The following is a 12,079-nucleotide window of genomic DNA, read 5'->3' as shown; positions in this document are numbered from 1 at the left end:
TGGATCCGTTACAGTACCCCCTCTTAAAGGAACAGCTCCCAAAGTTATTTGTTCTTTTAGAAGTACTGCAGTGTTTTAAGGAATTAACCCAAAAAGAGCCAAGTTGCCACTAGTGCTAGCTGCTCAGTCCTCCACTGAATGACAACTCAGTCTTATTTTTGAAAGAACAAAGACAGGGAACTCAGTAAAACCGGCAGCGGCTAAAAATGAGTGGACTGCCACCCCACCACATGGAGGTGGTGTCTATGTGATGGCAACATTCAAAAAGTCAACAACAAAGAAACAGAAAAACTAAAGAGCACTAGCTAAAGAGCCTGCAAAAAATGCTGAACAGGTCCAAGTATTAGACTTCAGCCCATTGTATAAGCTTAAAAAATAAAACAAGTGCACAAATAAACAAAAAGCAGAAAATAAGAAAAGCCAGCCAGCTACAAGCTGGTCCACAAGTCTGCTATATAGAGGACTCCAACTGAATGCAGCAAACGAAAGCTTGATGAGGTTCAGAGAATGCACTTGAAGTGCCGATAAAAAAGAACCAGCACTGTCTGAAGGCCTCCTTGCCCCCTGCCGACCCATAATGGCATGGCAGGTGGGCATGGTGCCATAATTCATGCCCCCGGTCTATATGGCAGGTGGGACCATTACAGTTTAAGTGTTAAATTGAATTTCAAGTGTACAAAATTTTGTGATGAAGGGCTCTGGGGTTTTTTCTTCTGTTGGGCTCACTGGGTCCCAACAGTGTTTCTCATTGTCAGGATATTGTGAGTTTGCACCATGACACAGCCATCTGTGGACAGAAATGGAGAATACCTGATCCTGTTCACCGGTTGGAAGCTATGGGGCTCCTGTCTGCTTTGTTGATCTGAGCTATTGTATCTCAGGAACTCCTGTGTGAATATTAGGGCATTTAAGGTTCAGCCGCCCAATAACGTTGTTTAAGCCCAGGCTAGAAATGATAGAAATGATCTAGCTCATTTTCTCTGCCATATCTGTTATTTAATATAGGAGAATAAATAATAGCTAATCAGGGTACCTCAAATTTAGAAAACAACTTTGGTTGTTTATTTAATGACCCTTAATTAAACATTGTTTGCCTGACTGTACCTCTGTTTTTTCTCTCTTAGGTCTCAAAGTTGGATATCCCTATAAAATGCATATAAAGACAGCTAACTGTCAGCTGTAGACAAGCGAATCGAGGCTAACTGTTTATATTTGCTAGCATCACTAATAGCCAAGCACCAATCAGCGAGAAGATTGCTGCCCTTTGCCCTCCACTCCTCCACTACCCCTCTTCCTCTCTCTCCCTCCCCCTCGTACTGTGGGCCATGTCTGCCAGTGGGGGGTTGATGGAGGGAAACCAAGCTCGAGAGGATGATGATGCTCGGGACAGCTGCTTTGCTGATGAAGACTCGTCGCCTGTGGTGGAGCGTAGAAACCGTAGTGGCATCATCAGCACACCGCTCAGCAAGAGCCTTAAACACTCCCGGGCCCTGTCTCAGTACATCGCCACATGCTCTGCTGCCGCTGCAGTTGCTACTGCTAATGCTAACAGACTTGCCCAGAGCTCCTTAGTACCAACAGGGATTAAGTCTCACTCAGTAGACGCCCACAGAGCACAGGCGGGACTCAACAAACTGGATCGAGGTGCTTTGGTTTCTAGCCTACTGGACTCTCCGAGCGGCCTACATCTGGCCCAAGCAGCCGAGTTGTTACGAAGGGCCAGTATGCTACTTCCTGTCTCTGACTCCTCCAGCCTAGGCGTAGGCGGGGACATGGAAGCAGTGTCCGCCTCAGATTCACTAGGGAGTGTGACAGACTTTTCGTTGTTGGGCAACGGCGCAGGGGTTGGGGGAGCCTTCCCGTTCCACCCTGGCCTCTTCATCATGACGCCCGCTGGAGTGTTCCTGGCCGACGGAGCACTGTCACAGGTGACAGCTGCTTCGGAGCAGCAACAAGCACAAAACGAGATGGCGGCTGCCGCCAGTGCCAACTCCAAGAAAAAGCGCAAACGGTGCGGCCTGTGCCCGCCCTGCCGGCGCAGGATCAACTGCGAGCAGTGTAGTAGCTGCCGTAACCGCAAGACTGGCCACCAGATTTGCAAGTTCAGGAAATGTGAGGAGCTAAAGAAGAAACCAGCTGGAGGTCTGGAGGTAAGATCTGACAATGCTACAGACTCATGAATCTAAGAGTACTGTTGTTTTTATACTAATAAGACCAAAAAAATGGGTACACCAATGTATGGTCCAATAAGTCCTATTTGGTACATCAGACCTGTGATACCCCAAGGATTTAGATATGCTCAAAATGCCTCCCTCCAAATATAATGGTGTAAAAATAAATATATATATTCCACTTACTTTGTGTAATGGTAGGATATGTCAGTGTCAGGGTACTATGGCAAAAATGTTTTAGAATACCCCCCCCCCCCCCCCCCCCCCCCCCAATGTTCAATTCATGGCTGCGTCATGAACCCCACAAGATTTCTAAGGGAGCTTAGTGGTATCTGGTACTAGGACATTACCAGCATGTCCTTTAACTTCTGTATCTCAGAAACAGCAAGGGATGCCCAGAGGTAGCCGCTGCGAATGACCACCAACAGTGTCATCCGACAGTGTATCTTGGTGCAGCCTCTTTCACGGGTGAAAATCTTGCGGCTCAACTGATCAGTCGACCTTCTTCCAATGTTGAGTTCCAATGGCTTTGTGATCATTGTAAGTGCTTTTGATTGGGGCCAGGAGTTAGCTTGGGCATTTTGATTGGCCTGCGACCACACAGCCCCATTTGCTAAAGGGTTTGATGGGTGTTGAGCCACAGTAACCCTTCTGTTGTAGTCTTTATGGCTGCCCAACAGTATGTTGATGGTTTGTGACTTGTTCCTCATTTGACCACTGTTGGTGGGTACTTACCTCAGTTACCTGTGTGATATGTCAACCTTGTCGGGTAGCAAAGTATTGGGGTGTTTTGGGGGTGGTATACATATACTTTATTTAAATGATGAGTACAAAGAAAAAACTTTTACTGTTTTGTCTGACCAACTTTATGGATTTTGTAAAAATAAACAAATTTTGTTTCTGATGCCTGCAACACTGAACATAGACTAATGTCAGGGGGGGTTGAGTTCATGTCATGGAGGGCCCCCCAGTGCACCTGCCTCCCCGGTAGTTACGCCCGTGGTCAGGTATATTAAATGTTGGGCTGAGTGTGGTTGTAGTATATGTGTTGACTGCAGTACAAATAAACATTAAGCATAAAGAACTGACTGACTTTGATGCGTGCCAAATCATTATGGCCAAATGACTGGATTAAAGTATCTCAGAAACAGCAAGGGGTACTCAAAGGTAGCCGCAGTGAATAACCACCAACAGTGGTCTGAGGAGGGACAAGCCAGAAACCGCCGACAGGTTGTTGAGTTGCCAAAACGCATTGATCACAGAGGGCATGAAGGACCAACACAAAGGCTACTGTAGCTCAAATTGCAAAGGAATCCTGGTGTTGAGGTGAAAGTGTCACAACACACAGTTCATTGAACCCTTCTGCATACAGGGCTGCATAGTTGCAGTTCAGCTAATTCAGTTAAATTGCCATGCTAACCCCTCTCCACTGTTGAAAGATTCTACAACAATAGTTACAAGTTCTATAACCGATATCTCTTATTTACAAAAGTATTCAGACCCTTTGCTGTGGCACTCTAACTCGTGGTCAGGTGCATTCAGTTTGCTTTAGTTATCCTGGAGATGTGACTTGATTTCATCTGGAGTCCACCGGTTGCAATTTTACTTCATTGGACGTAGTTTGGAAAGGGCCCACAGGGTCCATAGATCTCTGCAATGGAATTCTGATTGAGGCATACATTAGGGCAATAATCTAAAACAACATCTAAGGCGTTAAGTGTCCTCAGTAATTTTAAAATGTCACAACCCCGAATCTTACAAGAGTTACAAATTGGGTATCTAAGCAAGATGACAACCAGCTTTGCATCATGTCATACATCAGGCCCTTATGGCAGGTTGGCAAGATGAAAACCACTGTTGAGTAAACGGCATATGACAGCCCATTTGGAATCTGCTAAAAGGCATGCTAAGGAAATATATTCTGTGGTCTAATGAGATAAGAAATTAACTATGTCGGGTGAAAAGCATGTACTGCACATTGCATGGCAACCACCATCTCTGCTATGGTGGTGATAGCCTCATGCTATGAGGGTGAAAGGGAGACTGGTATAAGTTAAGTGTTTTGAACAAAACCTCCTGAGAGCGCAACCATACTTAAACTAGGGTGATAGTTCTCTTTTTAACATGATAATTACTTGAGGCATACATCCAAAAACACTGGAGTGGTAGTTATGTCCTTGAGTGGCCCAGCTAACGCCCAGACTTAAACTCGATAAAACATCTGTCGAGAGACCTAAAGATGCAGTTCACAGATGTTTACCAACCAATCTGACGGAACTTGAGAGTATCTGCCTTGAAGAATGGGGTAAACTGCCTAAATCCAGGCTTCCACTAAGTTTTTGTACCCCTTTTGTTCTTTTCACTTGATGATTATGAGTCATTAGGTGTTAGCTATTCTAGTTCCTAACTTCAAGACAATCCTGATGAGACAGTGGAAACCACTAAATTAGCATGTTATAGCATGTTATAACATGAACCGGTCTTCACTCAGTCTTGACAGCCCTACCGTCTCTGAATCATTTGATCCTGTCCTTTAAAGGAAGACAACATTTCTCTTTGAAGAAAAATGTTATAACTCACCAGGGAGCTGTCAGTGCCTTCCGGATCACTTCCGAGTTTTTGGAATTTTGTCAAAGACGAGTCAGGCACGGACAAGTCAGTGGACTGATGATAGTGTGTTCTTCAGGATCCGGATACCCCTGACTCATCTATTACCAAATGTCCAACACAGGGATGAGAAGCAGTGTGTAAACTTGTATAAACTTGTGTCAGTTGTTCCATAAGAAGGGACAAACCGCTGGCCCATGCATTTAAAGACATATTATGTGTCTGGGTACTTGATCTGTCATTGCCTGGCACACAGATGACTCATTAGGCTGCTGATATGGCGTCACAAGTGATTTTTTTTCTCTCCCATCCATCAGCCAGAAGCAAAACATGCCTCCTGTTGGCTTTTGCATCTGAACCAAATGTTTAATTTAATGTGTATTTTATATATTAACGATAGTCCTAATTACTAACCCCATTTCTGTTGGGGTCCCAAGTTCGGACGCTTAATTATGCAACAAATAAAACAATAAAATGTGATTTGTTATTGTACCTGAACCTTTAATTAACTGACTGTGCAAAGAAAAAATGCGATTATTTCGTAAAGATAAAGAAATTTTGAATTTAATTACCATCAAAAAGTTGGGACTGAGGCATGTTTACCACGGTGTTACATCACCTTTTATATTAATCACATTTTCTAATGCTTTGGGAACTGTGGATATTAATTGTTGCAGTTTCAAAATTGGAAATGTTTGCCCATTCTTGCTTGAAACGAGACTTCAGCTTCACAGCAGTTTGTGGTCGCATCTGTCTTCATGGTGCACCAGTTATTTTCAGCAGGAGACAGATCTGCACTACAGGCAGGCCAGTCAAACACACGCAGTCGACGTGCCATGCTGTTGTAATGCCTGCAGGATGAGGACTGCAATTGTCTCACTGGAATAACCATGAACCTCTTTGTCTGCTAAAATCCCAATGTACCTCTCTGTTGTGGGCACTAATGCACCGCCATACCATGACAGATGTTGGCTTTTGCACGTTCATTAATAACAGTCTGGATAACAGAACTTGACATTTATACTTGACATCCATTTTTTCATTTGGACTCATCTGACCACGGTATATGTTTTTGGTCCATATGAGATGAGCTCAAGCCCAGACAACTTGGCAGTGTTTCTGTATTGAGTTGATCTATGACTTTCTTTTGGCCTAATAGAGTTTAGGTTGCTTTACTTAATGCAGTGGTGGCCTGTGTTAATAAACAATGGTTTTCTGAAGTACTCCATGACTTTGGTGAAGCCTACTTTTTTCCAAATCATGATACCCCTCACCTGTTCCCAATTCACCTGCTATAATAAAAAAAATAAAAACCTATAATAATAATCTATAAGCATAAATAAATACAATAATACATGTAATACATATAAATAAATAAACGAAGGCATGAAAACACAGGACTATCCAAAAAATAATAACTATGCACTGTACAAGTTAGGGCCAAAAGTATGTGGACATCTCTCCAAGTTATTAAGTTCAGGTGTTTTAGACACACAGGTGTAACAGGTACACATATAAAACACTATAAAACGTATAAGACACGTATAAAATAGTTTGTGGAAACAGTTTGGCGAAGGCTCTTTCCGGTTCCAGCATGACTGTACCCGCGTGTACCCGCGTCAGTTCCATAAAGACATGGTTTGATCCATTTGTTCTGGAGGAACTCTAGTGGCCTGATTAGAGCCCTGACCCCAATCCCACTGAACACTCTTGGGATGAATAAAAATGTGGACTGTGAGACAGGCCTTCATGACCATCGGTGACTGTCCTTAGAAATGCTTCAATGAATAAAAATGTGGTAAAACACACAATAAATGAATGAATTAATTAATTAACAGGCAGAGATTTTTAGAGTCATACTTTGAAATGCTGTGAAAACCTTAAGATAATAATTATCGATGCAACTCAGAGCGTCGGGCAACTTGATATTAACTTGGTTATGGTATAGTATGTCCAACAAGCTCATGGTCAGATTTTTACATACTTTGGCTGATACACTGACAAGGCATAACATATTGACCACTGACAGGTGAAGTAATCTCTTCATCACGGCACCTGTTAGTGGGTGGGATATATTAGGCAGCAAGTGAACATTTGATCACCAAAGTTGATGTGTTAGAAGCAGGAAAAATGGGCAAGCGTAAGGATTTGAGCAAGTTTGACAAGGGCCAAATTGTGATGGCTAGACGACTGGGTCAGAGCATCTCCAAAACTGCAGCTCTTGTGGGGTGTTCCCAGTCTGCAGTGGTCAGTATCTATCAAAAGTGGTACAAGGAAGGAACAGTGGTAAACCGGCGACAGGGTCATGGGCTGCCAAGGCTCATTGATTCACGTGGGCAGTGAAAGCTGACCCGTGTGGTCCGATCCAACAAACAAGCTACTGTAGCTCAAATTGCTGATGAAGTTAATGCTGGTTCTGATAGAAAGGTGTCAGGATACACCGTGCATCACAGATGCATATCCGCTGACCAGTCAGTTAGGAGGGTGGTCATAATGTTATGCCTATTCGGTGTATATTGTAGCTTTTATCTCAACCAACAAGAAAGGTCACATGTTTACGTAAACAGAATAAAGCAGTTAGTGTTTTCTCTTTCAAAGCGCGCCATTGTGTGTGTAAACGTTAAAAAAGATGTGATTGTGTCCATGTTTCTCAAACTGTAGTATGTGTTTCACTGGTACTAATAAAATGAGCTGCATGTGCACTAAAAATCAGTGTAAAATATTTTGGTAAATATAAAATAGTGTTAAAAAGTCTCTATTTTGTTTGTTCAGTGTTTAGTAACAAATACTGTGTGGGCTACACAAGCACTTGTACTTCACTACCTCAGTCACCCAGCTAATGCAACAGCTAATGCTAATAGCAAGTGCTGAAAACTACAGTATTATAAACAAAACACTGTAATTTAAATTTATTTTAAATGGATTTCTTTACATTTTGGATATACTTGTATTTAGAGTAATAGCTGTTATTGAGCTGGACAAGCTGTGATTTTGGTGTCAACAAGCAGTAAATGTGTCAGAGCTATTAGCTTTTTATTTGTATTGACGTGACAGATAGCACATCGAGCACATTGATTAGGCTGATGGTATGGCCTCACCAGTGCTTTTTATCATTTTTGTAGACAGCAGACTCAAATAAAAAAATGAAAAAGAGCAAAACTGAATTATTTTACTAGTCGGTTCATAGTTTAATGGTTTATTTAGGATTATTTAGGATTATTTAGGATATTAGGTCTACCTAGGGTTGTCAACCATCCCGTAAAATATGGAATCGTTCCTTATTTGGAAACTAAACATCGCGTTCCATATTGAACTGATACTGGACACGCTTTGTTCCGTGTTTTTATCAATGGGAGAGAAATGCTGCAGACAGGGCGATATGTATGAAACAGAAGGAAACTGCTGCTGCTGTGGGAATAAGAAAGCGTTTGGTTATTATTTTAAGTAGTATTCACTTTTAGTTTTAGTAACGCCATGTGTGAAGGCATATCAGCATAACAACTTATTTGTTATCCCACTGTTTGAGTAGTTTGAGTAGTGGGCAGAGTGCAGCGCGCACATTTTCCCGTTCTAGGTTTGAATCCGGCTTAGGGCGAAACTAAAGTAACACAAGCAGGGCCAACGCTATGGGCGCGCTGGGGTGGGCATTACTCCCCCATACCCCTTCCCCCTCAGATTTTCTCACTGCCCCCCTAATCAACGCAGTCCAGAATCGGGGCTGCATGTCAGTGTGAAGATGGATTATGTAAAAACGTTTGCACTATTGAGAAAAAATGTTCTTTATGCATGTTGTTTTGCCTAAAATATGGTTCTGATTTATTATTATAAAGAATGAAAATGATAAATGTTAAACAGCCCAAATAAAACATTTTGATAATGTTCCTATGACGCTCCTGCTCAGGTAAACACCTGCCATCCCACCCCCCATCCTATGCCTTCCACCAATCCGCCAGCTCAGGGTGTTCCTTATTTTCAGTTCTGAAAGTTGGCAACCCTTGGTCTACCTAATGATGTCTCTACCCCACATGCTACTGCGATACAGTGAAACACTGGTTGATTATATTGTAAAAAATACCATTACACACCTTAATCTAACACACTGACTTTTTGTATTGAATATGACCTAAATAAGAACGCGTGAGCAGTAACATTACTAAACCTTGCACATCCATAATGGGCAGTAGGTTCCACAGTGGCTGACCCCCATCAAGCATTTCAGAAATAACTTTGTGCTAACCTCTTCCACCGTTATCTCATGATCTGTTTATTGAGAACAACTGCAAACATCTCAGAGTAAGTGCTTATCTAGATTTGGTCATGACTTGATTATACGGATAACTGGCACGGATTCTGCGCTTTCCATTAACTGATTAAATCATAAAGGTGTTTCTTTGATGGCCGCGATGTTCTCAAAGGCTCATGGGAATAGAAAATTAGATCTGCTTTAAAATACTTAAGGCTTTAAAATACTTAATGGAATGTATATTAGGGTGGAGTGTTTTATCCCACTTTTTCTGTTTCTGATAATAAACATATGGTCAGGCGTCTACACAGACATGATTGGCTGTGTCTGGAGGGAGATGGAGGCTGAACAGCCTGGGCTTGCACTCTCAGTGCCAGTCCAAAGCCTGAATACTAAGGAGGGTTGCATCAGGAAGGGTATCCGGGGTGAAAACAATGCCAAATAAGGTATGCGGACCAAAATGATCTGCTATGGTGACTCTAAATACAGGAGCAGCTGAAAGGAAAAAATTGGGATTTTTGTTAGTGGGTGTTGCATAATACTTAAACAAGGAGGTGAGGTAAATACAAAAATCATGTTATTCTCATATTTAGAAGGGTGAAAAGCTTTTAATTATTCTCAAGGCCACCCAAGGCGGATGGAGGTCCCTGCTGAGTCTGGTTCCTTTCAAGGGTTCTTCCTGTAAATGCAATGGAGTTTTTTGCTGCCCTTGGCCTGCTCAGCAGGGGTTTTTAGTCTGTTGGTCCTGGATTCTGTGAAGTTGCTTTAGACAATGTCTAATGTGAAAAGCGCTATACAAATAAAATGGACTTTGACTTTGAAATTTCTTTAAATGCATGAATTTCTCCAAACCATATCTAATAATTACATCTAAGTATATTAAACTATGTCATTACACACATGGTGCATGATTCTTAATACAGCTATGTCATACATTGCAATACATATGGTACAGCAATCCAATTTCAATGTATACAGAGCATGTGAGCGGTGTGTAACATGTTTCATTCACATCTGCATTGATTTCTTCCATGTACTCCAGTTTTCTCCCAAATCCCAGAAGTATAAAGCAGTAGGTCTTTGTATTAATCATGAATAAATGGGTGAGTTAATGAATCCAGGAAAGACTGGCTCACTGTCCAGAGTGCTCACCTGCCTGGATGAGTTATTTAATGCAAATGAATGAATAATTAACTAATGAAATAATGAATGATTGCTACCCTGTGCCACCCTGATCAGAATCAAGCAATTAGTGAAAGTGAAGAGTAAATTCATGTGGCTTGGGCAGCGCAGTGGCGATGCAAATAGTGTGGGTGCCACACAGCACCCAGGGCTCTGGGGAGGTGTGAGCTGGGCTTTAAGCTAACCTAGAAACATGGGTTGGGTTCTAACTTTGCCTTGTTGTCTGTGTACTCGTGTCCTATAGGCTACTAGAAATGGCTCCTAGGTGTGAATGACTAAACAAATGGGCAGGTTTACGGTGACCTGTAATAGATTGGCTTCCTATTCATAGTATATTATTGAAGATGAATGAATGAATGTGTAAGTATGAGAAATGATCTAAGAGTGGAGTATGTTTACTCATTTTGAGGTGTGTGTGTGTGTGTGCGTGTTGTTGTGCCAGCCTGATACGGTCCATCTGGCCATTGTGGCTGTCATCTGGAGCACCAGGTGTCAGTGTGGCTGAAATCCTCTGTGTGTTTTTCTGTGGGTGATTGTGTGTGTATGTTTGTGAGTGTGTGTGTGTGTGTGCCAGTGTCACGTGGAATTCTTGCACTGCAAAACACAACCCTGATCTTAGTCACAGTGAACATCACAGCTGAACACTGAAACTGTCCTTTATCGATAAGAGGCATGTAAGGATTAAATAATTTTGATAAAATATTACAGAATGATTTATCAATATGTTAACACTATGATAGGATTATTTTGGGGCAGAGTGTGAATTACAGTGAGGGGTTAACTTTATATATCTTTATTAAAGTTGCGAATGCAAGGCACTAAGAAGGTGCTGTATTTTAGTTTCTAAAGTAGATTGTGTCAGTTGCATATTTATGAATTCTAAGATCATTTATTTTTAAGTTTTGCCCTAAGTTACAGTCTAGCTAACTAACAACCCCCCAGACTGTTGTTTTAACTGTTTTTTTGGGTGGTCCAAGTATTAATTAGGAGGGTCAGATCCCCCCAATCCCCTTGTAATTTGAACCATGTTTTGGAGTATTGTCAGGTATTAGTGCTGTTAGCTCTGTTAGGCTCTGTAACATGGGACTGGACAGTAACATCTGTTTTCTTATAGAACTGTTTATGATTGCATTTACCTACTAAACATGTGATAGAGGTTTGATCTTGTGATATGACGCCTGTTGTAAATGAAAATTATTACTCCCATAAATACATATCAATAAAGTCAACAAGGGCTTAGTTGGGAGGAGGCTAAAAGGATTATGGTGAAATTTAAAACCAGGTAACTCTACAGTCAATAGGATTTTACCTAAAAAAATAAATAATTAAAATAAATAAATAAATAATAATAATAATAAATAAGCTATTAGCATATACTGTAAGTAAGCTATAAGAGCAGTGTTAGCTTAGCGGCTAAGGAACTGGACTAATAATCAGAAGGTTGCCGGTCTGATGACTTTAACCTTTAATTGCTCAGACTGTATGGGGTCACCATTGTTAGTCACTTCGGATAAAAGTGGCTGCCAAGTGCCGTAAATATTTTGGCTAGTAGGTATAACAGACATGTTGTTATCTTAACTCCACTAGCATCATACACTTGTATCATAAAATGGGACAATACATTCTTTAAAGCGAGTGTCTCCATTGTGCTCAACATTCAAGATTATAAATATTTTAGGACAGAGGTCCAGTCTCTGTTTCAGAAAAAGTTTTACATCTGTACAACATGTAAACAGTAGGCCGCTCAGGTGGCGCAGCAGTAAAACATGCTAGCACACCAGAGCTGACATTTCAAACTCGTCGGTTTGAAACTCAGCTCTGCCATCCGGCTGGGCTGGGCGCCTACACGAACAACTATTGGTTTGTTGTTCATTCA

General features: G+C 41.6%; 1 protein-coding gene across 2 annotated transcripts in view; it reads left to right on the top strand.

The window, feature by feature from the left end:
- The window catches only part of cxxc5b (CXXC finger protein 5b), a 38,497-nt gene that overhangs the window by 7,628 nt on the left and 18,790 nt on the right, over window positions 1-12,079 (top strand). For both annotated transcript variants that reach the window (XM_063000589.1, XM_063000581.1), the window contains exon 2: window positions 1,125-2,150. In XM_063000589.1, the coding sequence (XP_062856659.1) occupies window positions 1,326-2,150 (825 nt within the window). In that variant the 5' untranslated portion in view covers window positions 1,125-1,325. The remainder of the gene's footprint in view (window positions 1-1,124; window positions 2,151-12,079) is intronic.

This window comes from Trichomycterus rosablanca, chromosome 1 (assembly GCF_030014385.1).
Source record: "Trichomycterus rosablanca isolate fTriRos1 chromosome 1, fTriRos1.hap1, whole genome shotgun sequence".
NCBI classification, from domain to species: Eukaryota; Metazoa; Chordata; class Actinopteri; order Siluriformes; family Trichomycteridae; genus Trichomycterus; species Trichomycterus rosablanca.
The sequence above is the reverse complement of the archived record's forward strand: the minus strand, read 5'-3'. Positions and strand labels throughout refer to the sequence as shown.